The 26583-nt window shown below is 44.4% G+C and overlaps 1 protein-coding gene across 7 annotated transcripts; it reads left to right on the top strand.

Annotated features, from left to right (window-relative positions):
- Window positions 1–4535: 4535 nt before the first annotated feature.
- Window positions 4536–8725, top strand: PRR15 (proline rich 15). Of its 7 annotated transcripts, XM_036327740.1 has the most exons (3): window positions 4536–5172; window positions 5925–6033; window positions 7116–8725. In XM_036327740.1, the coding sequence occupies exon 3, from the start codon at window positions 7249–7251 to the stop codon at window positions 7627–7629; it is 381 nt and encodes a 126-aa protein (XP_036183633.1). In that variant the 5' UTR covers window positions 4536–5172; window positions 5925–6033; window positions 7116–7248; the 3' UTR covers window positions 7630–8725. The 7 variants fall into 7 exon arrangements, with proteins under 7 accessions (XP_036183633.1, XP_036183632.1, XP_036183631.1 ...); XM_036327739.1 differs by lacking the exon at window positions 5925–6033 and having other exon boundaries at window positions 4537–5172; window positions 7121–8725; XM_036327738.1 differs by lacking the exon at window positions 5925–6033 and having other exon boundaries at window positions 4537–5172.
- Window positions 8726–26583: the final 17858 nt, after the last annotated feature.

The following is a 26583-nucleotide window of genomic DNA, read 5'->3' as shown; positions in this document are numbered from 1 at the left end:
AGTTTGACATTGGCCTGATGCAGGAGAGGAAACCAACAGATTCACGTCCTGCATCACGTTACCCTGTCATCAGAAATCCACCTGCTCCCTGCACTCATGTGACATAATGAGTTGACATGGACAAACCACAAAAGAGAAAAACAGAAGCTGGCAAATGCAGCAGAACCGAGGCAACCCTCTGAAAAGGGAAAGTCACTGCGGATGGCAGGTCACCTTTACAGGAGCCAGTTTTCCCCAGCCCTGACCTGGAACCAGGGGACGAGCCAGAGAACATTGCCTGGGATCGTTAACACGTGACTTTTATTTACATCAATGATTTTCTAACGAGCAATAAAGTGGAATGATCTTCGTTTCCTGAGGCAGTCAAGGTGTGCTGCGGAGTCTTGTTCTAGAGTCCAGGTCATCCATTTATTCCCTCAGGACACTGTTTAACACAATCTGGGCAGCCAGCCTCCCCCTTATGGCCTTATAATCTTCCTCCCTCCCCTCCGGCTACCACCCAACTCCATGCCCTCAGGCCTCACCGCAGAGCATGTTCCTGCCACAGGTACAAGCTTATCAGCTCATCCGTCCACCTCCTGGGCTCACACCTCAGAAGTAAAGAAAACCAGGCTCTTAGTCCATGTAATGATGGGTCAACATTTTATGTCATTGCTACTTTATTACATCCTCTTACAAGTCAGTCCTATTACAACCCACAAAGCATTCATATTTCTGCACTGGATGGTCACTCATCTGCAATATGGAGAGCTGTTATCGCGGGGCAACATGCGAGGTCCTGACGCTTCGTGAGTGACAAGTCCTAGTTAGTGCTCATGGGGAGACAGCAGCACAGTGACTGGTTAGGTCCCTGGACGCTGACTCTGCGTGACCTTGGGCAAGTAGTTTAAGTTTGCACTTAACAATGCCTATGTCATGGGGCCTTTAGGAGGATTAAGTGAGTTAATATTTGTAAAGCAATTAGAACTGTGCAGGTCACATAGGAGGTGTTATGTAAAGGATCATTAAATAAAATGAAACTCGTTTTCTAGTGAGGAAACTGAGCAATAAACAAATAAATAACAAGGAAATTATAGGCTAGTTAAGGGACAAATACCAAGCAAATGATTTCCAATCTAAACCCCACCCGTTCCCGTCTGTGGCAGGCTAATGATCTGGGTGAAATCTGCTGAAAACAATTGGGCACCAAAACAACTTCAGTGCGCATAGCCTCCTGGGGCAAAAGGGACAGAATTCTCAGCTGAGGCCTCACTCCCCGTGGAGTGGTTAATAGGAGATACTTCTCTTCTTCAGTGTAGGTCCCAAAGGGTCATAGCCTGGAGGCTCGATACCCAGGCCCACCCACAGGTCTGCACAGACAATCAGGTTCCTTTGGAACAGAAAAGATCTGGGGGCAGAGCCGTGACTATGGCAGGTGCTCACATGGGTCTCTTGTTTTCGTCATCCCAAAAATCCTCCCGCCATGAATATGTGGCCAGTGGTCTTGCCTGGCAGGGCCCCTAGCTTCTGAAATCCTTTCTAGAGTAAATCGCCTTTGACTTAGGCCTTAAATTTTCCTACAAATAATTTTTAAGAAAAATGGGGAGCATACAATATCCAAGAGGCCGCAAAGGGGGTAGGAATGGGGTGCTAGGAAGAGTCAGCTGGTGTTGACTGAATTTCAGAGAGAGAATGCACTGTACAGTCAGCCTTGCTTAACTCAAGTGTAAAACTAAAATGATCAGTAATATTTTGTGCCTATAATTGCTGTACTTCTAGATATGCGTTCATGTTAACCTGATACGGTATAGGATGAGATGCTACAAAAAGTAGGTTTCAACTTCAGACTTGGGTGCTGAAACTTGTATGTTATCAGCCAATGTTGCCTAAATTGAAAACGTTAATAAACTGCCTGGCCGGTGTGGCTCAGTAGTTGAGCTTTGACCCATGAACCAGGAGGTCAAGGTTAGATTCCCTGTCAGGTTCCCTGACCGGGGATGAGGCTCCATCCCCAGTATGGGGCGTGCAGGAGGCAGCCAATTGATGATTTTCTCTGTCATCACTGATGTTATCTCTCCCTCCCTCTCTCTTCCTCTCTCTCTAAAAATAAAAAACATCAATAAAAATTTTTTAAAATGTTTATAAATAAAGTCCAACAACACTAATGTGAACGTACTAGTACAGAAAGGAGAAAAGAAATATTAAACTAGTACATTGGTGACTATAAAGGAAAAGGCCATGGGAGATACATATCTAATTTTCAAAGTATGGAAGAGTCTGTAAAAGACACGGAAAAAAGAAGGGATGGGTAGGGGAGAGTAGGAATGAAAGGAGTAAATGTGAAAATAGGGCAAAAAGAGTGAAAGGACTATCCCCAAACATCAATCATGGCTGTGCACCTTGAGGTTTTTGAGGACTGCAGATGCCAACCTTCACCCCTGAAGTTCTGGATTTCATTTCTAGTATGCAAATCCTGCTCTCTAGAAACTCATTCTCTAGTGTCTTTGAGTATAGTCATTTATCGCACTTGAAGGTTCACCCGAGAAATTTAATTTTTAAAAAGAAAGAAAAATAAGTAAAGCATCTTTACTCAGACCATCCATACATTTTTTTGAAAAATGAAAAATGACAAGATGAAATATTATTAAGAAGGAATGACTGCTCAGTCTCAGCATACTGAAATTCTGTAACATGTAATGTCACCCACTACTCACTGGGTAGATGAGTCAACTTTAAAGGCATCAACACTGTAGATGCCCAGCTTACCAACACGGAAATGTGGGACCAGCCCATGTCCCCTTTACAGAACCAAACAGTAGGATTCCTGGATCAACAGAAGCAGAACACAGCTGTATTTGTCTGACACTAACCCCCTTTCCCACTTCATATCCTGCAGTGCTTCAGGTGACACTGCTCCCCCAAAATCCTAAGTGCCTTCCCACCTCAAGGCTTCTGCACACGCCATGCCCTCTGTCTGCAATGCCCACCCCTTCACTACCCCCTTAATCTGTTCTTGGTGCTCATGTCTCCATGTACATTTTACTGCATGCAAGCATTGTTTGTAAGACGTTACTAAGTTAGCAAAACACAACAGAAATATCAGAATTGTTCAGTATAAATGGGAGGGGTGGGAGAGAATGATTTTTTTTTATCAGTCGGTAGATGATCATTTATTAAGAAAACGCTGGCCCCTTTATTAAACCACACTACCTGAGGAGCCAGCCAGTTGGCAGTACTGGTTTTTGTTTTGTTTTTTGTTTTTTTTTCCTAAATGTCTTCCTTTTTTCACCTGTTGGATCAACAATGCAGCAACCCAGCTCCACATCTTCCTGAGGTGACGATACGTCTGACCAGGGTCTCTCTCCTTGGCCCACTGTCTTTAGCTGCAATGAGGTGGCACCATGGTGACTTGTCTCTCCTTTGTCGTTCCCTCACCGCTGGTGGCCTGTCTGTCTTTGTTCAGTCGTGGTGCTAGCATGGGACATTTACTCTCTAAAACGAATCCCAGTACTACATGAAAATGCATCACTTTCAGATACACGCTGCTGCTCATACCTTTTAAAAATCCAAGAATGCTAAAGTAAGACGTTAACGATATAAAGCATTTTTATTTTTATGTCAGGCATTGGAATAGCCCCTCCAACTTACTTTCTGCTAGTTCTGTCTTTCACTATTTATGTACTTCAGAAAGTCCCCAGAACAGAGATACTCAGGGGACCACTGCTCCATACTCAGCCTTCAGAGGAATCATGAGCCAGCTCAGGGAACATCAAAATAGTTCTTTGAAAGAGAAGAGCATCCTGGAAGATGAAGGAGACTGCACATCTGGCTTCAATGGTGAAATTGCCTTATGTCTATGCCTTTCTGTCCAATGAATAAAAATAAGGGGCATGTGATCAGGGCTAAAGCTCCCTGAACCTTGACATGATTCACTGGCCAGCTTCTGCAGCGGCTGGAGGCTGGGCCTGCACTCCCGGGACAGGTGGCTGCGCCCTGGGCTTCCACACCTGAGAGAAGTCACATCCTCAGCCTTCGAGGAGCCCAAAGCAGGCAGGCTGCGGTATCACGTGCTGGTTAGGACCGCAGGAGCTGGAGTCAGACCTCCTAGCTTTAAATCCGATGCTGGGCTCTGCCTCCGACCAGCCCTGCAACTCTGGGCAACCCTTAACCTTTCCGGGCTAGGGTCCCCTGCCTGTCACGTGAGGACAATAACCGTACCTGCCTCCTAGGGTTGCTGTAATGAGCGAGCTAATCCACAGAAGCGCTTGGAACAGCGCCTGGCGGGCACGCTGCGAATTTGTTAAAATTACAGCCTTTCAACTAAAAGCGACTTAGGCTGCAACCTTGTGCCTGGAAATGAAACAAAGCCTGGGAGTGAACAAAATTGCGGTCGGAGCTGAGTAGCCTTGGTTGGGGGCCCTGAGAGGAAGGGGGAAATAAATCCGGGTCGAGGCGGAGGGAGAGGTGCGGGACTTTCGTCCACCGGCGCCTGCCGACGGCCTCGGCCTCCCGCCCTCCGGTGTCCGGCCTCCTCCACGGCTTCTTCTGGGAGAAGGAGTCGGAGCCGCCCGCGGCGCGCACACAGCCTTTCTCCAATCAGGCCCCGCGAGGCCGCGCCACGCCCGCGACCTGGTCCAATCTCGGGCCCGGAGGGCGGACATGCAAAGTGCCTACCTGCACCTGTGGCGGCCGCGGCCGCCTCCCGCTTTGCTGTTTTGTGTTGTTTTTTTTCCTTCCCGCTGCCCCTGGGGTCAGGTGGCTTGAATCACTTGGCGAATGACCAGCAGGTGGGCAGATGTCCGAGAGACCGGCGCGTAGGAAGGGCCAGCGCTTCCGAGTGAGCAGCCGAGGTCCCATCTCCCGGCGGTTCCCGAGCGGTGCGGGCACGGGAGAGGGACGCTCCCGAGAATGCACGGCTGCTGAGCTAGAGAGCGGCTTGGGCACTCACCTGGGCATCGAGCTGGCACACACTGGCCGCGGGTCCCTCCGCATAGCGAGCCCGGGGCCGCCGCCGCCCGCAGCAGTCGGAGGTGCCAGGGGAAACCACCACCACCAATCCGCTTAGCCCGGCTGCGGAGATTTCGGCGGGCACACCTCCCCAAAGAAGCCGGACTCCCCCGGGACCGCCTCCAGGTGGACCCAAGCGCACCCCGTTCACACTGTCGCCGGCGGAGCCGCGGGGGTCCTGAGCAGGTGAGCCATCGGGTTGGTTCTGCGTCCGCCCTGACGGAGCCCGTTCCTGGGTGTCTCCCTGGGGGGCTTCTCTGGCGCCCCAAGAGAAGTTGCGAGCCGTCGGCGCTCTGGGTACATTTGTGCAATCTTTCCCGTGGGCAACGCGTGCAAAACTCTTCTGTGCACACACGTCATTGCAGAGAAGAAAGTGTAGGTAGAAGTCAGAACGTTGCCTCGGGACACACCACCACCATCACCACCGGGGAAAAACTTGGGGGGTACTTTTCCGATCCGTAAAGTAGAGGGAGCAGGATGTTTGCACACCCGACTGCAAACTCTGCCGGAGGGTGTGGGTACGGAAAGAACTTTTGGCCATTTTTTTTCTATTGTTTTCAAGTCGCAGCAGGAGTGTGCCCTCGGGCGTCCTGGGGAGGAGCCGGCGCGGCGGTCCCTGCGCACAGCAGAGGCCGCCGCGCCGTCTCGCGTGGGCGCTCAGACTTGCTGTCGCGGGTTCTGGCAGGACGGCCTCCAACCACAAAGTGCGCTTTAGTTTCTTTCTCGGGCGCTCGGGCTGATCCCAGCAGCGAGGGGCGCGGGGCGCGGGGCTGGGAAGGAGTCCGGCGGACACCGGGCAATGCGCCGCGGCGCAAGCGAACCCCGCGCATTCGTGGAGTTAGTGCCGGGCAGACCCCCACAGACCGCGGGCAGAGGACTCTATGGCTTCTGGAATTATTGGCATCTTCAGTGCTGAACACACCCTTGTCGCTCCGCAGGATGCACTTCTTAAAGCCGGGAAGACGCAAGTCGGTATGGAGATCCCGGTGGCTCTCTCCTTGCAGAAGGCGATTGCGCAAGGAAAAGAACGAGCCGAAGCCTTAATTTGTAACTAAGGGTTGCCTAGCACCAACAGCCTCGGGGCATATTTTAATACAGAACTAAGGGGAGGACGTTTGCCACTTGGCTTCATCTCAACCATCATCAGGGGTGGCTTCAAAGAGACACAAGGGGGAATAAAAAGAGTAGGCTGGTGGTTTTCAAGAGAAGTTAAGTCTAGTCATATTTCTCTGAAAGTCACAAGGCAGAAGATATGTCAAAAGCAGAATTTAAAAGACAGCACCATGAGCGTGTCCCTCACCTGTAAATTACCCTGAAGAATCACATTAAAAAGTATCTTGGGGGCCTGGCCGGTTTGGCTCAGTGGATAGAGCGTTGGCCCGAGAACTGAAGGGTCCCGGTCCCGGGTTCGATTCCGATCAAGTGCACGTACCTCAGTTGCAGGTTCAGTCCCTAGGGCGCCTGTGGAGGCAACCAATCGTGTGTCCCTCACAGCATGTTTCTCTCCGTCTCCCCCTCCCACTCTCTAACATGGGAAACATCCTGGGTGAGGATTAACAGAAAAGAAAGAAAAGTGTCCTGGGACAGAAGCCTATGAAGCAGAAGCCTTTGATGGGGGTCTAATATGCAGTGTTCCCCTATAGCAGGAACGCAATCGCTACCTGCCCGTAGGGCCTCCCGCTGCTCATTCAAACTCAAGAGAAGGCCTTCCTGGACCGGCTCACGTCACCTCGGGCATCCATCCGCCTACAGGTGGTGGATGTGACAGGACAGTCTGGTCGAGCGACAGGACAAGCCGTTTTCCCTCTCGGACTCAGTTAATCCAGATGTGAGGGGCCTCTCCGACCCCTGCTATTCCTGCCCCAGGAGGCCAGGCGAAGGTTAAGTCTGGGCAGTGCCAAGACTCAGTCCCGTGGCCAGACGGTGGCGCCCTGGAGGTCATCTTCCCGCGCCCTTGCGGGGGGAGGTGGGGGGAGCCCCGCGGGGACTTCTGCGGGATGTGCATCTCTGGGGTTAGCTGCTCCCGGTGTCGCGCTGAGCAAAGGGGAGGAAATGAGATGGGGGGGCAGGGGGGCTCGCGGGGGCGTGACTTTGACAAACCCAGTAACTAAGTTTTTTTTCTTCCCCAGCGCAGACCGCTGCCTCTGATCCCACCCCGCAGCCCGGCTGCGAGCAGCGGGAGAAGGAGCGGAGTGGACGCCGGAGACCACCGCTGCGGCCGAGGCCTTCCCCAAGCGCGGCGCCCCGCACCCTGGGCCGGCCATGGCCGACAGCGGCGGCACGGGCAGCTCGGGCCCCTGGTGGAAATCGCTGGTGAACAGCAGGAAGAAAAGCAAGGAGGCCTCGGTGGGGGTGCAGCCTCCCGCCCAGCCTGCCCCCGGGGAGCCCGCGCCGCCCAGCCCGGACTGGACTAACAGCTCCCAGGAAAATCAGCACCCCAACCTCCTGGCGAGCGCCGGCGAGCCCCACAAGCCAGACAAGTTGTGCGCGGACAAAGCCGGCAACAGCCGCCGCAATTTGAAGATCTCGCGCTCTGGGCGCTTCAAGGAGAAGCGGAAAGTCCGCGCCACTCTGCTCCCGGAGGGGGTCCGAGCCCTGGAGGAGGCGGACTTCCCTGGGGACCCCCAGGAGGACCAGCCGTAGCGGGCGGACTCTCTTCCCACCGCAGCTCCCCAACCCCCAGCCCCAACCCCGAGAATTCTGGCCTGCCTCTGAGCGTGGTGTCTCAGTCCCACCAAATTAGAATATCCACACGCGATTTCACGTTCCTGGAAATGGAAGTGTCAATTGAGTTTTCAGTAGTCCGAGACTCAAGGCTACATTAAATATTTATTTGTGGTAAGAGAAGATGCCCGCCACCCAGGAAGTCGGCCTAATTATTATCTTCAAAAAGCTCTTCTGTGGCCTCCACCCTTGTATCACCTGTGGGAGCGAGAGGGGCACCACCGCTCTAAGAGATGGCGGCCCCCCTGGAATTGTGCAGACCTCCGGTGGGGAAGGCGCGCTCTGATTAGGAGCTTGCTGTTGGAGAGCCATCCGTGCTGTTTTCAATGCCTGAGAAATGCACTTTAGAAGCACTTGTGTAGACCTACACCTTGCGTGAAGGAATGGGGGAGAGCAGGAAACCTTCTACGTAGAAGCATGTTAAGTAAGGCAAGGTTGCTTTCAACCTCGGCCTATGAAACTGCCCTGCCTGTTTTAGTACTATTAAAACTGTTGCACTGTAAGACGTAAGGTGACTTTTGTACTTTTTCCACTGCAAGACTTGTAGCCCGTCATACTTAAAAGCAGGCATGCAAAATCCGGGGTAACAGAATTAATCATTTGCCACACAATGTAACAGCTACTCTTGGGAGAACGTTTCTAGAAAGAAACTAGCAACGCCCAGAGTGGAACCAGTTAGCCAGATATCCCTATTTATTAACCAGAGTCCAGGAAGGGGGGAGGGGTCCTCATTCATCATTCCTAAGTTCTCTTTTGACTTAGCGCATCCTCATACCTACGTGGCAATGCCAGTAATCATTCTTTTCCCTCTCCTTGCGAACCTTTTAAAGATTGTCTGAAAATACTCAAACAGAAGGACTGGACTTTTAGTTTGTGCAAAGCCAGCTTCTTTTCCCAGGACTTTGTTTCAAAAGCTTATTTCTTTAGTCTGACGTATGCATTTATCAAGTTTCAAAGCCTTTAGATCAACCAACCTGAAGATTCTTAACAAAAATCTACCCGTTTGCTTTTGTCATGAACTTTAAGAAAAAGAGTAAATGAATACCACTCGCTTTCAGCAAATTACAGAGAGTTATTGTAGTTGTTAAGGGCCACTGGGATCTTTTCCCACCACTATTCAGTTCATTTATAAACATCAGAAATGCACAGCAGGGAAATTATAACGATCCAATTGTTTATGCTTTAAGATAATTATAAACAAGAACTTGATTGGAGCTTCTGGACTTGTTATAGGTACATAGTGAGGTATATAGCGTTTCTCTCAAATTTGTAGTTTATAAAATAGTGAACCATGTTGGTTGTCTAAAAAGACTTAACAAAGAAACTTGATGAAAATGGCTAAAGGGACTGAAATTAGTGAATCAAGCTGTGGTGCCAGCAGAATAGTAGGGTTTATCCCATAGACTTATCCCAAAGGAACTTGTTTATATGGGGGTTACAAACACCTTACGTTAAAAGAGAAACCACGTGAGACTTTTTGTTTTTAACTGTGAAAGGCTTGTTTGGTGTGTATTTAGAACTGGAAAGTGTGTGACCAAAGTCTTATCAGGGTGAGCTGCTTGGATGAGAAATACTTTACATCAACTTAAGTGGGCCTATCTTTTGACTCCAATGAAGAATGGTAAGGGAGGGGCTGGGATGCACAGGGATGCACAGAACAGAAGCCATCCAATTAGGCTTCAGAACATCTTCATAAAGCATTTTAATTTCACTCTGTAGAAAGTAATAAAACTTAGATACTTTTTCCTCAATAGACTAGGTCTTTACCCATTTATAAAAATTCAGCCTGCAAGTAAATAACTTTTAAACCTTACACTAGCTCTTTAATCCACAGATTTAAATAACCTTTTTTTTTTTTTTTTCAAAATTCCTTTAGATCCACAAAACCTTGGCATTTTTCCAGGTTCTATATCTTGTTTTGGAGCCCATGATGTCTATAATTGCTGCTGATAATCAATAGCAGACATATCACAGTGGAACTTATTCACAAGACATTTTTACCCCACTGTTCTGCAAGGATTGAAAAGCATGCTAATGGCAGCTATGACAGTGAGTACAATTCACAGCCCTCCATTGAGGTTTGTAATTCCATAGTTTTAAAGCAGTCCTAATCGTGCCGTAAGAGTGCACTGATTTAATCCCAACTCAGTGAAATCGGAAACCAAGCAAAATTGGTGTGATAAAAGGGTTCTGAGTAAGATGAGATACTGTGACAATGTATCTGGCTGGGATTTACATGATTTAGAGATGATTAATCACATTCCCATAACACGTATACAGATTTAAATTTTTTTTAAACCTCAAGATCATCTCTGGTAAGTAAAGGGACAGTGTTGAATTAAGTTTGGAGTTAATTAGATCAGGGACTTTTGTTTTCTTTAAGCCCCCTTACACATGACATTCCACCCACAAGTTTGGGAAACCATTAAAGAATTTTAATACCTTGTTTCCAACTGGTATTTTTTAAAGGGGCAGAAATCTAACGGTGTGTTTGCTAAACACTTTCATAACCTCGATAATTATATGCACCGGTAGTTTTTGCCTCAGTGACTCTCCTTGCAAAGTCAGTGGCCAAGCAGCGACTCACATTACAGGTCACCCGAAAGTCCCTTTGTGTTCCTGCTTCTATTGTTCATTCGTTTTGATTTGCATTTCGAGAGCAGGACTCTATTTTCGCACAGTGAAGAGAGTCTGCTGTGTATAGCACTTGGAAATATGATTTTCTGCTGTGCAACATAATGTGAACTTCTCAACGCTGGTCTTGCGGAGTCGTTAGGAGGGAACTTTCCACCTAATGAACAGTAGCATTGGTTAAAGCTTTGTCGGAGATAGTACTTCTGAGATGCTCAGATGAGAAGTTTGGTACCCTGAGACCGATACATAATTAGAATGAGCAGAAGGAATTTCAAAGAAAAGGTGAATCGAACATAAATGAAGTGGACACTAATGTTCAGTGACTACAAGGGACTTTTTATGAAAAAGAGAGAGAGAATATTATTATTTCCTGAGCTGAGAAGTGTCAGCCAGACTGGAAACAAACACACAAAAAAAACCAGCTTGATAGCTGTAGTCAGGGAAACTGATCTTTGAAACGTCTGTTTTATCCGTGGAGCATTTTCTTATACAGAAACAGGAGATTGTTTCTCAGGATAAGCATGGGTTTATCTCCATGGCAAGTAGAAAGTAGGACCAAGGACATTTTATACCCTTAGGTGTCAGCACACAAGTACCTTAGGGCAAACCTTGTCAGCCTTAAGCTGGCTGTCCCATTATAGCAAGCCCTCCCCACCCGTTCTTGTTCTCCTGGTGACATTGCCTGGCCTCTGAGCCATCACACATGCATTTCCATGAAGCTCGGGGACAGGAAAAAGGGGGTGCCCGAGAGGCACAGGGCCATTCCCCACCCCCTGTAGGAACTGCATGTTAACAACCACGTTGTCCAAGGAGGGCTTTTAGGTTTGGAATAGGAGATAACCAGCGTTAATGGGGAGAGAACACGCGCTAAGGAGCTGAGATGTGAGGAAGCTGCACAGGCCTTGCTGGAGAAGCGGACAGTGACCACCTGTATGGAAATGGTAATAGCCCTAGACCACGACAGGTAAGACTGACAGGATATAAGCGATCCTTCAAGTGTTCAAAGCAAACTTAGTGTTGCTTCCAAACCAAATCATGCTGCCAATGACAAAGGGATGGACTCAGAATGATCAGAGCTATTGATAAAACCTCACGCAATAAAAAGATTGGGGTGGTGGAGCTGGAAGAGGGCAGAGAAGGGATAAATGGTGATAAAAAAAATAAGTTTTTTTTTTAAAAAAAGAACAAAACTGAAAAAAAAATTATGAATGAGGTGTCTAACAAGACTGTTTACCCAGGAGACAAAAATGCCTGGCCCTAAAATGAGAAAGATTCATGTTGAAGCGGCTGAAGGGCCCTGGTCCTGGGAGGAGCTGGTTGAGTAGGAATATGAGAGCAGTTGGGACATCTGGGCCTTTTTTGAAGGGATTTTCCTTGCGTTACAAGTACCCTGGATTATTCATTTATTTCTAGTGCCAGGCAACAAGTTTAACCACTGATTTGAACCCTACAATTATGTTTCTATGACCTTTGACCAGAGTTCTCTCTCTGACTTGCTCTTGCCCATTGATTCTTTTTTTTTTTTTTTTTTTTTTTTTTTTTTTTTTTTTTGAGAGAGAGAGAGAGTGGAAGGGAGGGAAAGAGAAAAACATCGATGTGAGAGAGACACATCGATTGGTTGCCTCCCACATGTGCCCTGGCTGGGGTCAGGGATGGAGCCTGCAACCGAGGTATGTGCCTTTGACAAGAATCGAACCCTAGACCCTTCAGTCCATGGACTGATGCTCTATCCACTGAGCCAAACCATCCAGGCCTCTCTGACTTGCTCTTGGACGAGTCTTAGATGATCTGGGTGTCAATTCCTTCTGTGAAATGATGGCATGGAGTCCAATTTCCAGCTTCAAAATCCTCCATCTGTATTCTGCTATTTTGAGCATACTTTAATTGTGGGGACACTCAGTTAGTTGTCTTATTTTTGTAATTTTTTAATTTTTGCAGTATTTTCATCTGCATGCTCTATAACTTCAGTGTAAATCAACAACTATTTATTGAGCACATAGTTGAGAACTTATTGGGTGTATGAGCCTTGGGACAAAAAAATGAAAAAGATGTTTGTAGTGCTTCACACATTTTATAAATTTAAGCCCTGGCCTTCTTGTTTTGTTGTTTGTTTATAAAATGCTTATTGAGTTCATTCATTCCTTTACTTATTCCATGTGTGTCTTAGGTACCAGGCAATGAACTAAACTGCAGATGTAGAAGAAAATAGGTTCTTAATCTATACTTCTTTATAATCCTTCTGCAATATAGTATGATACCAACAATAATAGGTACATGTCAGGTACTGTGAGTGACCTGAAGGTGTTGAATGCATTCCCAATCCAGAACTCAACCCTTTGCTGCTGGACCACTTAAGTCAATGTGTAGGAGAGACCACCGCAGAACACAATGTTCTGCCTCTTAATTCCTCAAGTTGGCAGAGCTCCAGAGAGGCCAGAGTGTGGAGCAGCCCTTAAGGGAAGGGAGGAATTAGAGGTCCTTGAATCATGTCCAAACCTTTCCCTCTCAACCCCCTTGACTTCGCAAGGTAAGCAGATGCATGTCCTGGGAACCAGTAGGCCCCACCCCAGAACCAGGATGCTGGAGGCAAAGACCAATAGTAGTTAGCATAATAAATTCGAGAAGTCCATCAGAAGGCTGATGGACTTTGATATTCAGCAGGGCTGAAAATCTGCATATTATTACCTGCTGCTGGCTGAACAGCTGAAGGCAGTTCCCCTAACCTGATAATCCTTTTATTGTTTACCAAACCTTACCATTGAAATGTCTGTTTGCTTTGCTAAAGGGCAAATGTGTATTCCAGTAAATAAAAAGCCGTGGGTCCGGAGATTCAGAGAGCTTCTCCACTAGAGGGAAGTGATCCGCCTGGTTCCCCATGCCTTCTAAATTTATATTTCTTGTCTAGTATATCCGTTTATGTCTCAGCCCCTTCTCCAGATTCCTGAACCCTTGCTGTGAAAGACTGCGGCACCAGGGCACCGTGTCACTCTCACCAATGAAAGAATGATGAATGTGCTGAGCTGTATGGTTTAAACTGTTTTCAGTTGCACCAGCTAGCCAGACCATCTACTCCAACAGAATTCCCTCTCTCTATCATGGCTGTCAGTGAGCTCTGCAGGTGGTTCTGTGTGAGGTCAGGAGATGACCAGAGAGATGGCAACGTGCTCTTCCTTTGGCTGTCAGTCTATCGTGGAAGAAGGTTTGTGAACCCGGGCACAGTTTTTATCACTCGTGGGCAGCTCTTTCGATAAGAACAGAGTCCAATGCTGTACCCACAGCTCTGCCTTCCCGGGAAGGGACCTCCTCGACTCAGCAGCCTCCCTTTCCCCTTGGTCTCTCAGGGAAGTGGTGAGCATGCTTGACTAAATTCACAAGATCCAACCTGATTTGCATCTTTCCTTTCTACTTTTCATCCAGCCACCAAACTTCCTGTTCCTGAACTCATTGAGTAGGATACTCATTCAAATCTTTATTTTCGAGCTCTTCTACCTATGAAAATGCAGTCTTGCTCCTAAACCATGCCTACCTCTCTGGTGAATTATAAGCTTTGTAGGACTTCATTCTTTAGGCAATGGCTTATACTAACTCACTGAGAACAATGCACATCCAGATACATCTGTATCACACACCGCCTAGTAGCTAAGAAATAGTCACAGCTGTTGCAAAGCAGGACAGGATATTGATGGTAATTAATATTTCCACCAGGCTTTACAATTAAGGTATTGTTTTCCTATCCAGAATTTCATATTACGGTGAAATATGAAACTATGTGGTGGTGGTGTTTTGGATTGTTATTCCAAGCCCATGCCCCTTTTATACATGACTTTGCAGCCCCTACAACCAAGATGTGGAGTCTAGCTCTGGCTGGTTTGGCTCAGTGGATAGAGCGTCGGCCTGTGGACTGAAGGGTTTCAGGCTCGATTTCGGTCAAGGGCACATGCCTGGTTGTGGGCTCGATACCCAGTGGGGAGCGTGCAGGAGGCAGCCAATCAATGATTCTCTCTCATCAATGATGTTTCTATCCCTCTCCCTTTTCCTTCCTCTCTGAAATCAATAAAATATATACATAAAAGATGTGGAGTCTACCTGCTAACGTTTTGTCTGTGGGCTAGTCTCTAGTATCTCGCTTTGGCCAATAGAATGAGGTAGAAGGGATGTTATGACAACTCCAAGTATTAGTCTGCTCAAGCTGTCATAACAAAATACCACAGGTTGGGTGGCTTAAACAACATGAATTTATTTCTCACAGTTCTGGAAGTCAGAAGTCTAAGTTCAAGGTGCTGTCAGGTTGGTCTCAGATGGAGCCTCTTCCTGGCTTACGAGAGCTAGCTGCCTTCTCACTGTGTGCTCACATGGCCTTTCCTCTGTGGTTATGGGGGCGAGGGAGGGAGAGAGAGAGAGGGAGAGACCTGGTGTTTCATCCTCTTATAAGGATACCAGTTCTACCAGATTCAGGCCTCAGCTTTAACCTCATTTAACTTTTATTACTTCCTTGTAGGCCTTATCTCCAAATGCAGTCACAGTGGGCATTAGGGTTTCAGCATATAATTTGGAGGACACAATTTGGCCCATGGCACCAAGTCTATGCCTCAAGGGGCCTTGTGAACATTGACTCACTCCCAGGACCTGCCTCCAACATGAAATAAGACTTGACTAGCCTGCCGGAGGAGACAGACCACTTGGAGCAGAGATAAGCTGTCCCCCTGAAGCCCCGGAGACCAGCCAGCCAACCTGGCCCCTGACTGCTGAGGCAGGAGAGAGCCTAGGTGCAACCAGAACCACACAGAGGAGCAAGGTCCAAAGTGGTGACCTGCAGAATTGTGCACAAAAGCAATTGTTAGAGTTTTAAGCCACTAAGTTTTGGCAAGGCTTGTTAGGCAGCAAAAGCTAACCGGTGTAGCCAATGGTATTTTTACCCCCCTTTTGCTGATGAGAAATGGAATCGCAAAGTAATTAAGTGATCACTCAAGGTCGTATGTCTAGGAAGTCCTACAGACCCCGGCCTACTGAATTCAAATTATTTCCTTTCCCCACTGTCCTCTGATTCTACTCCAGGAAGGATGGACTTGGAGTCTGGAAACAGAGTTACTTTGAAGTGGCAATTTAGGATGAAACTTTTCCTGGCAAATAACTTCCTAATAGGCTGGACTTTAGAATGACTGTGCGTGTTTGCATGTGAGTGTGTGTGCATGTGTACACGTACTTGTACCTGTATTTATTTCCTCTGAAGAGTATAAGCCAGTGGTATAGGCTCAGGGTTGATGAGGCAATTTTATCCCAAGTCAGTGGTTAATTGGCTATACCAGACACACAGGTTAGAGTTAGGCAATCACAAGCCAAGCAACACCTGGGGCCCACCCGGCGCTGGAGAGGCAAGGGAGGGTCCTTCCTGCAGCCCCCGGGAGAGGCGCAGCCCGGCCGACAGCTCCACTTCAGACTGCTACCCTCCGCAATGGTGAGAGAATACACGCGTGTAGTTTTCAAGCCACCACATTGATGGTAATTTGTGATGGCAGCCGCAAGAAACGAATGGTCCTTCGCTCCTTGGCCTTCGTCTGCCACACTCAGTTATTACCTGTTACTCAGCTGACGCATTGTTAGGGGAGGGAAGGAACGAAGGCAGAGGAGGGACAATGTGGGGTGGGGACCGGGGGTGAAGAATGAGAGTGCGAAGAGGGGAGGAAAAGAAGGGAGAGAGAGAAAAAAATATGAAACCAAAGAAGAGGAAAATGAGGTAAGCATAGGTTGGCATCTGCTCAGGTATTTGGCCTTTCCCTTCGCCCTCATCCCCCCCCCCCCCCCCCCCCCGACAGTGTCTCTTTCTGCTCCCCCTCAGCCTCGCCCGGCCCCCTCAGGCATTCCGCCACACCAGGCAAGTTTATCTTTGTGATGTTAAGATTTTTTTGGTCCCATCCCACGTTTCTGGCTTCCAGTTTGCAGGCACCAGTGACAGGGTTAGAAGCCGGGGCAGAGGCACATGCTCACCCCAAAGCTACCCTCCAGCATCCGGGATGCAGGCCATTCTAGCATTGGGGTCTCATGGGCCCAAGCAGGGCACTCCAAACCTACAGTGTGTTGAGCACCCACTTGGCGTGCTTCTGCGGTCACATCAGCCCACTCCATTTGCCACCCACGAGTGAGCAAAACAAAGGAAGCAACCCAGAATTGCAAAGTGTGCCCTCTGAAGAAATTCCAGAGGGAAGAATGTTGTGATTCTTTTGCTGTTTATCTTACCCGGGTTTGACTGAAGGGCTTCAGGCATCTCTGTGCTGCCTCTAGTGGTTGCCAGCAGTAGTGTTCCCCTAAGGTCCTCATTGTTCATCAATTCCTCATCCACTTTTTTGACATTTTCTCTGTGCTTTTATTTAGGACTTTTATTTAGGATTATGTTTACATAGAAGAGATTTTTTCAACATTTTTAGAATCAACTCCTTTATTTTTCTTTTGTGACCTTCCATTATTTTTTAAAATAATTTTTAAATTTACATATGCTAAAATCCCCCCCTTTTGGTGTACAGTTCTGTGAGTGTGTAGCATGGCATAATGACCATCACATTTACATACAGACAGTTCCTCCACTTCCAAAATTCCCCCATGCTTCCACTTAACTTTTCCAACTTTTTCAAACCCTAGCACATACATACATACATACATACACACACACACACACACACAAATCATAGCAAACAGCCTTTGATCTTATATTTATCCCAACAGTGTTGTTTCTTCCAGAATTTCATATAAATAGAATCACAAAATATGTAACTTTTTGAGCTTTGCTTGTTTTACTTACCATTATACTAGAGATTTGGTGCATGAAATTCGTGCACTCAGGGGTTCCCTCGGCCCAATCTTCGTCCTCTTGCAGTCTGGGAGCCCTTGGGGGTTGTCTGACTGCCATGGAGGCAGGAGAGGCTCCCGCCACCACCGCTGCACTCACCAGCTGTGAGCCCGGCTTCTGGCTGAGCGGTGCTCCCCCTGTGGGAGCGCACTAACCACCAGGGACAGCTCCTGCATTGAGCATCTGTCCCCTGGTGGTCAGTGAGTGTTATAGCAACCAGTCTTTCCGCCGTTCAGTCAATTTGCATATTAGCCTTTTATTAAATAGGATATGTGATTAGCATCCATACTGTTGAGGGTATCAGTAGTTCATCCCTTTTTATTCCTGAGTAGTATGTAATTTAATGGGTGTAACACTATTCATTTACCAATGAAGGATATTTAGGTTGTTTCACTTTAGCAATTACGAATAATGCTGCTATAATTATTTAAATTCAGGTTTTTGTGTGAACATCAGCTTTCATTTCTCTAAAGTAAAATACATAGGAGTAAGGTTGCTTCATGTATATTGCAAGTAATGTTTACCTTCACAAGAAACTGACAAGCTGTTTTCCAGAGTAGCTGTACCATTTTCATTCCCATCAAAAGTAAGAGAGTTACAGATAGTCCATGTTTCTTGTCAGGACTTGGTATTGTCAGTTTTAGTTTTTGTATTAAACATTTTAAAAGGTACATAAACGTATCTTGTTGTGGTTTTAATTTGCATTTTCCTAATAACATTGAACATCCTTTCGTGTGTTTACTATTTATATATCTTCTTTGGTAACGTGTCTGTTCAGATCTTTCTCCCATTTTTTTTTAGAATTTTTGTTGTTGAATTTTGGAAGCTCTTTATATATCATGGATATAATTCTTTTGTCAGATATATATATGATTTGCAAATATTTTCTCCCAGTCTGTAGGTTGTCTTTTGTTCTCTTACCAGTGTCTTTAACATAGCAAAAGTTTTAATTTTTTGAATTCCAAGTTAGTATCTTTTTTCCCATTAGACCTTTAATGGCAATCTAAGAACTTTTTGCTAAGTCCAAGGTCATAAAGATTTTCATTTATGTTTTCTTCCAAAAGTTTTATAATCTTATGTCTTACCTTTACATTTCTGAACCATAGTAAGTTAATTTTTATGCAAAGATGCATTGACATTTATTTTCAAATATGTATTTTACTCAATTATTACAGTACCATTTGTTTAAAAACTATACTTTCTTCAGTGATTTGCCTCTGCACTTTTGTCAAAAAGTGTATTGAATATACTTGGGTGGATCTATTTATGGACTATACTCTGTTCATTCTTCTTTGTGTCTATTCTTTCGCAAATACCTCACTGTCTGAATTGCTGAGGCTTCATAGTAAGTCTTAAAATGAGCCAACATGGGTCTCATTTAAAATGAGTCTTCCAACCTGGCTTTTCATTTTAAAAGTCATTTTATCTAGTTATTCTAGTTTATTTCAGATTTCTATATAAAGTTTAAAATCATTTTGTCAATTAATAAAAAGAATCCTGTCAGGATTTTTATTAGAATTATAATAAATATGTAGGTCAATTTGGGGAGAATTGACATCTTAATATTTAGCCTTTCATTACGCAAACACAATACAGCTTCTTTGATTTCTTTCATCAGGGTTTTGTAGTCTTTATCATACAGATTCTGCAACTATTTCATTATATTTATGCCCTACGTATTTCATTTTTTTGGAGCCATTGTAAATAGTACTTTATTTTAACTTTCAGTTGTTCATTGCTAGTAAAAATAAATATGATTGATTTTTTAAATACTGACCTTCTTTTGAGTAATTGAATATTAGACCAATCACTCTTCACTAGCCCCCCAGAAAAGTAGCATTTTATTTTGTCTGTTTTGTTTGTTTGTTTTTTGTAATTACCATGAAAACAAGGGTCTTCTGCTCCCTTCTATATTCTAACTGAAAGGGGAAGTCCCTGTTCTCCTTTATTTTAATAACTCTCCTTTTGAAATCTCGGGAAATTCTGGTTAAAAATGGCAGATTAACAATTTTACCTCCCATCTCTTCCAAAGTCACACTAACTTGCAGGACTGTAAAGCAGTATAAGAGGGAATAAATCCATACTAGTGTTAGTATGGGAGGAAAAATATACTTGCCAACCAGAGACTGTGATTTCTGAGAGACCAAAAACAATATGATTGTCTTAATGAATCATCATGGGAGAGGACAGACTTAAGTGTGTACTCTCTGAGAATTAATGCTCTCAGGGCCTCTTCCCTTATATAGTCCAGAGATGCTCTGAGATCAGACATTATACACAGAGGATCAGTGAGAAAAATAATCACAGCTCATCAGAACGAAGGCAAGACAGGACATAATGAAAGGAGAGCTTTACCAAGTTGAAAGAAAAATAATACTGAAAGTTCACCACGACCCCAGCTAAAGGAATGGGCCCTGATTAGAACCTAAAACAATTGCAGTTAGCTCATTCCCCTTGGCAACAACTAGTTCAGAAAGGCAGGCTAAAACTGAACCATGGAAAGTATTTCCTTGCTGCCTATTCCTGGTGCAGGCGACAACACGTGGGACTTTATTCCACAGTCAGTGGAGAGCCTCTTGGTGCCCACTGTCAGGACTTGGGCAAAAAATCATGCAGCTCCATTTGCCATTGGAAGCCCCCTTCTGACCACCAGCTGCCGATGACTTTGTGCTGTGGATGGTGGTACTGGGTCCTTGAAATCACTATGTTCTATGAAACTAGAGGCCCAATGCACGAAATTCGTGCAAGGGGCTCGGCCCTCGCAGCCCTGGCTTCGTCTGGAAGGTCGTTTGGCTGCCTGGTCTAATTAGCATATTATGCTTTTATTATTATAGATAATTAATTTCTTATTTCCTTAAGCCAGGTGGATTTGGGATTTCTCTTACCTATACCAAAACAAAAACAAAAACCCAACCCGTGCAGATTAATTGATAGATACACTGTCTTATGGCTCTTGTGCCATATTTTTTCCTTCTTTTTGAAATGTTCTTTTTCTAATCTCAGCATAGCTGGGCTCCTGCTTGCGCTTCGGATCTCAGCTTAAATAGTACCCCTTCATTGACCCCTTAATCTGATGTCGCCACTTAGCCTCTCTGACCTTACCATCCTGCTGAAGCACATCCCACTACATGGGACATTCTTGTCCATCCTTTAGTTTGTTGTCTGCCCCTCCCCACCGGAAGGTAAGTGTGGCAAGTACAGGACTCACTGCTATATCCTGATTGTGTAGAGTTTGAACTGGCCCATAGCAAGCACCCAAGTAAATATGTGATGAATGAACGAACACGGCAAGGAAACAAGCAAAACCACTGTTCTCTGGAATAATTTAAAGAAATTGGTTTGTAATAACAGAATTTTAAAATATCTTAGAGCCAAAGGAAGAATTTGAGATCACCTGGTCTAGGGGTTGTCAACCTTTATTTCTCTGAGCATGTTTGAAGCCTATATAGCAGCAGCCAAGGCCATGGGTCTCGCTCGACTGGAGGCTGGAGGAGAAGAATCTAGCTGAGAGTTTATGGTTTGAGAAAAACTTAAGGTGATAAGCCTTTTGTAAGGACACACGTTCACACTCTCCTTTTCCTAAGCTCCTTCCACACCCACTCCCAAAGCTCCTTTGAAAAAGATCCACCTGGTTCTTCAACTCCTTCCTTTTAGAGATCGTGGTCCTGAAAGGTTAATGATTTGCCCAGCGTCAAGCAGTTAGTGACACCGTTGAATTAGAAACCAGCGTCACTGTCCCATAGGATCAAATAAGAAGCATTGAGAGAACGCAGCCTATCAACATCCATGTCTCCAGACAAGAGCAGTGCAGCAAGATTTGAGGAGTGCAGGGAAGTGGGTTAAGAGCAGGGACTTGGGAGCCAGACCATGCTGGCTCAAATCCTGTTTTGTAACCTCCTTAAATTTCATTTCCTCACATCACATACAAGTTCTAAAGCTCAGCTCATCAAAACAAAATGCTTTCTTTTCCCTCACTCCAAACCCAGCTCCTAATTTTATTAAATGTTCCCAGTTTTATTAAATGCCAACCGCAGCTCCCAGAAACTTAAGACAAATACTTGGCAATACCTTTCTCCCTCAACTCCCACATTTAAGGCTCAACTAGTCTACATTCCAAATGTCTCTCAAATCAGATCACATTTTATCCATTCCCACTGTCACTGCCCTAAAGTCAGGCTCTCATCACTCTCTTGCCAAGTGACGGCAGGTTTACTAAGTTGTTTTGTTGGCAGTGGTCTTGCCCAAGCCCATCGTTTATCTACACGGTAGCGGTGTAATCTTTCTAACGTACATGTCTGGTCAATGCATAATCCTCTCTGCTCCCAAGCTTCAGCTCCTCCACGTGGCTCCCATGAGCAGCTCCAGCTTTCCTCCCAAGTTTGTGTCATTACATCCACGTTTGCACTCTCTTCTCCTGCCATACTGAAATGTTTGCAGACCTTTGAAAGGGTCGTGCACATTCTACCCTCTAGCTGTTTCTTCATGCTCCTTCTTCTGCATCCAGGGAATCTTGTGTGACACACACCTTCTCCTATTGCCTTAATAATATCCGGGTCAGACATCTTTCCAATGTCCTTCTGTAGCACCTGTATTTCTCCCATCACAGCCATCCCCATGCTGTATCATAATTGTTGATCTGTCTACACCTTGTCACTTAACCTTAATCTCTATAAGATCAGGGACTCTCCTTCATATGTGTACTATTGTATTTCAGATGCCTGGCATGTGCGAGGCACATAATGGATGCTTAACAAATATTAGCTATTATCATCATCATCAAATAAGCTCATGTTTGCTTAAAATACTAAGCACGGTGTCTGGTTGATAGTAATAAGTAGTAGTTTTCATTATTTAATATTCTTCCCCATTTTCTTTATCAAAATTTAATATTTCTGAGCACACATATTATTATAGAATGCAAAGCAAAACACAATTACATCTCTTTGGTCTTATCATAAAATAAATAATAAAAATATAAATACTTAGCATCCATATGTCTACATGGAGGTTCTAGTAATGTTTCTCCCCCAATTCAATGATGTTCCTTTTTGAAATATATTTTTATTGATTTCAGAGAGGAAGTGAGAGGGAGAGAGAGTTAGAAACATCAATGATGAGAATCATTGATCAGCTGCCTCCTGCACTCCCCCTACTGGGGATCGAGCCCACAACCAAGCATGTGCCCTTGACCGGTATTGAACCTAGGACCCTTCAGTCCACATGCCAACGCTCTACCCACTGAGCCAAGCCAGCTATGGCTCAAAGATGTTCTTGAGGAAGAGCAAAAACAATTACTGGAAGTTCTCTTGCACTCTGTTGACTCAGTACAGTAAAGGTCAAAGATTACTCTATGTATTTAAAAAATTCTTTCTGAGAATAAGTCATTTAAACATCACCACACCTTAATTATCTCAAAGGCAGATACATTATGGTTGGCGAACAGCTTGTAATAGGCATCCTTATCTTTCTTAATACCTTTCTTTTGAACACAGTATTGAATGGCAAAGGCCTTATTATCAGAATTTGCTCCCTCTTCTACAAAGCTGAGAGAGGCAGTTAATTGTGATTGAGTTTTAAGATAATACAAGATCACACTAGGGGATTCTAGTTAAAATATTGACTATCTGGCCGATACCGGTTTGGCTCAGTGGATAGAGCGTCGGCCTGTGGACTGAAGGGTCCCGGGTTCGATTCCGGTCAAGGGCATGTACCTGGGTTGCGGGCACATCCCCAGTGGGAGATGTGCAGGAGGCAGCTGATCGATGTTCCTCTCTCATCAATGTTTCTAACTCTCTATCTCTCTCCCTTCCTCTCTGTAAAAAATCAATAAAATATATTTTTTAAAAAAAATTTTAAAAAAATTGACTATCTGAAACAAACAAAAAATCAGCTAAATTGTTTAGCAAAATCTTATTTTCTTTAGACTAATTCTAGAAATGTACTTAAGACAAATAATTTATTTATAAGGAATAAAACTTGAAATAACTTTGAATTTTCCTTCTGTTCTAGTAAATTCTAGGAAGAATTATAGGTTTTGGGAACACTATAGTAGTGATTTTTTTCCTAATTAGCAAAATTAAATGATAAAATATGTCATAAAAGCATTATTTCTATAAAAACTGTTTAGTCTATCCAAGGAAAATAATGCTAAATATTAAGAGAAACTTTGTGTTTTATTAATTTGATTCCATGAAGTAAGGTTACATGATACGTGGTCTTGTTCTCCCATACCTGGCATTATAAGTAATCAACACATTTCTGTGTAAAATCTTAATCTTTGCATTTCAAGGCTCCAGGAAACATTACTTATCAAAATCATATATTTATAGGTATGTCCAAGTGTAATAAACTGTAAATTAAGAAGTCTGAATCTACAGACAAATGACTTAGGGAAAAAAATTATTTTTTATTACCAATATACTCTACAAAATGATTTGACAAAAATAATCTTAAATTCAGAACTACTTTAGTGTTTGTAGGTGCGGAGAAAATGAAAAAGAGAAATTCCCAAAATAAGAAAAATGAGGGTGCAAATTGAAGATACATTTATAAGTAAACAAAAATGGTTTGACTGTAGAAATGGTAAACTATATAAGGATATGATTTGCTTTGCCAAACATTGACTTACATAGAAGATAGTATAAAACCTAATTTAAAAAAAAACACATACAAATCTCTACAGATTATATGTTTGGAAGATTTGCCCCATAAAAAAATAACAAAACACTTCAGTCAAGGTAAAATATAAATAGATATAAACAGATGACATTATCTAAATTGGTTCATTGAAATGTCACAATTAAGGTAGTCGTTGGTTTCTACCTTATCTTGTTTCATAAGTGGTGTTGAGGAGCTTATACAAATAACAAAAACAATAAAATAAATATTTAGACACCAAGAGCAATATAAATCATTGCCATATAATAAGTTACTTAAACATTTTCTGATTTTATTTGCTAATTGATTATTGAAAAAAAGAAAGGCTATTTGAGTTAACAAACAGTAACTGCAATCTCTGAGGGTGGAGGAAAGCTAATATACAGGGTGTGCAAAAGTAGTTTTACAGTTGTTCATAATAAATAATTTAATAATTCATACTTGAGTAATAACATAAGAATGAACTCTGTGTTTTGTGTACTCCTCACTGTGAACCTACTTTTGCCCACCCCTGTGTTCTTCAGCCAACCAGGCCCAGATGCATGAGAATACGATATGTAATATTCTCATACATTTTTCAGGGCTTGAAATAGAAATCTTTTTAATGTCAAGATGATCTGAAAAACCTCAAGATCATCTTGAGCAGTCCAGCTAAAGCATTGAGCCTGGGAGTTTTTTACCTAAAAGGGACCCTAAAGAACATTTTATCCAACTTCAGCCTTTGCAGATAAGGAAATTCAGGGCTAGTGGAGTCACTTGTCTACTTGCCACAGGCGATTAACATCACGAGGGAAATAATACCCTGGTTCCCAGTATAGGGCTCTTTCCTCCACACAGGCCGCCTTTATGATTTCATTCTGGAAACGATCACATAAGAAATGGTGGCTTTGCCTTATTTTTTTTTTTACCACTTTTTTAGTTGATTTCTTTCCCAAATTTAAGATGCGTTAAAATAGGCTCTGGTCCAATGTGGAGAATAGAAAGATGCCGGGAAGCTCCTCCAAGCCAACTGCGCAGCAAGATAAATGGGGCTCATGGAGGTCTTACTCCATCTCACGTGGGAGCAGGGCGGGGAGTGGATCTGGGAGGACTCCGGTTTGGCTTTCACGAAAGGTGGTGTCCATGTTTGGCAAGACCTGACTCTGTTTGGGTTGTAGTTCCAGGGTACAGGCTATGCTGACATGCAAAGTGATTTGGACAGAATATTACGTCCAGAAGCCCATTTATCAACTAGATAACAAACTCTTGGGCAGATTTCTGGAGTAAAAATGTTGCTTGGAATGTAGTCATAGTCCAAGTAAGTGTTTTTGCAATTACCTTCACCAACTATTATAGCCCACATACACCTACAGTTCCAAGCAGCAGTTAAGCAACACTCCCATGCTGGTGCAATCTTGTTATTGTTGGGTCAAAGATATTGCTAGTGAAGCAAAAGATCAGTAGTAGAACTTTTAAACCCTAATTTAGAAAAACGTACTTTATGGAATGGTAAGTTTTCTCCCAAGCATCATTTATCACCGAATAATATAGAGTTAAGTTTTCAGGATCTCAGTGAAGTAGGAGGCACGACTCAAACACACACATATTATATATACAGACATTCTATACATATAAACATACAGCTGATTCTTGTTATTCGCGGTAGTTATGTGGTAGAAGGCACCACAAACAATTAACAAAGATTGAACCCGTGCTCCCAGGGAAAAGACAGAGTTAGGTTTTTGTGTGCCTGTTATCACAACACGTCTGTGACCTGATCAGTACAGAACCTTGTCTTATGTGTGTTTCTGTTTAAAGCAGGGGTCCTCAAACTACGGCCCGCGGGCCACATGCAAATACAAATATTGTATTTGTTCCCGTTTTGTTTTTTTACTTCAAAATAAGATAGGTGAAATGTGCTAGGAATTTGTTCATAGTTTTTTTTTAAACTATAGTCCTGCCCTCCAACGGTCTGAGGGACAGTGAACTGGCCCCCTGTTTAAAAAGTTTGAGGACCCCTGGTTTAAAGACATCGTTTTAACACACACTGTTGCTTCGTTAACATTGAACTCATGGCCATCAGCACTCTCACTCATGCCCCAATGGAATTTATCTGACACCCATACTTTTCTTTGTAGGACACCTCACAGCCTTCTTGTGCTCAGAGACACTTCAGATACGTGGGGGCCATTCTGAACAGTAAAATCACCAACAAAAGCACAAAAATGTGGATAACAAGTGAGGCACATTGGAACTAGAACATGAAAAGGACACTGGCTTATAGTCTGAGAGCTGAAGTAAGACGGCAGCGTCGCCTCGTCTGAACTCAGCTGGGAAAGTGCGCGTCGGGGTGACAACTTTTTCACTGCTCTGTGCCTGTCCGTGAGTGACCACAAAGTGCCTTGAGTATGGTTCTGGGGTTACAGATACATTTGAACATAATTCACAACATGGGTTCTGTGACTAATGAGGACCAACTGGACACACATACCATATGCACACAAGTACGCGCATGTACATTCGGATGGGCATTTCTCTGATGACCTAATAAGACTGGGCCTGTGTTGGCATTCTGACGATTTGCAGCCACAGTGTCATTCTAAAATGTAACAAGAGCATCTTATTCCTACAATGCAGGTTGGCTATTTGGACACCCTACATTTTTTGGTGTTTAGACAGCTATAAAGTTTCTATTCTTCTTATTCCTATGGAGTCTTAGAGCTACATATTTTCTTGAGAGAGTCTCTCTCTCTCTCTCTCTC

This window comes from Myotis myotis, unplaced genomic scaffold (assembly GCF_014108235.1).
Source record: "Myotis myotis isolate mMyoMyo1 unplaced genomic scaffold, mMyoMyo1.p scaffold_m19_p_11, whole genome shotgun sequence".
Classification (NCBI taxonomy): Eukaryota; Metazoa; Chordata; class Mammalia; order Chiroptera; family Vespertilionidae; genus Myotis; species Myotis myotis.
Note: the sequence above shows the minus strand (reverse complement) of the source record. Positions and strands in the feature narration are given on the sequence as shown.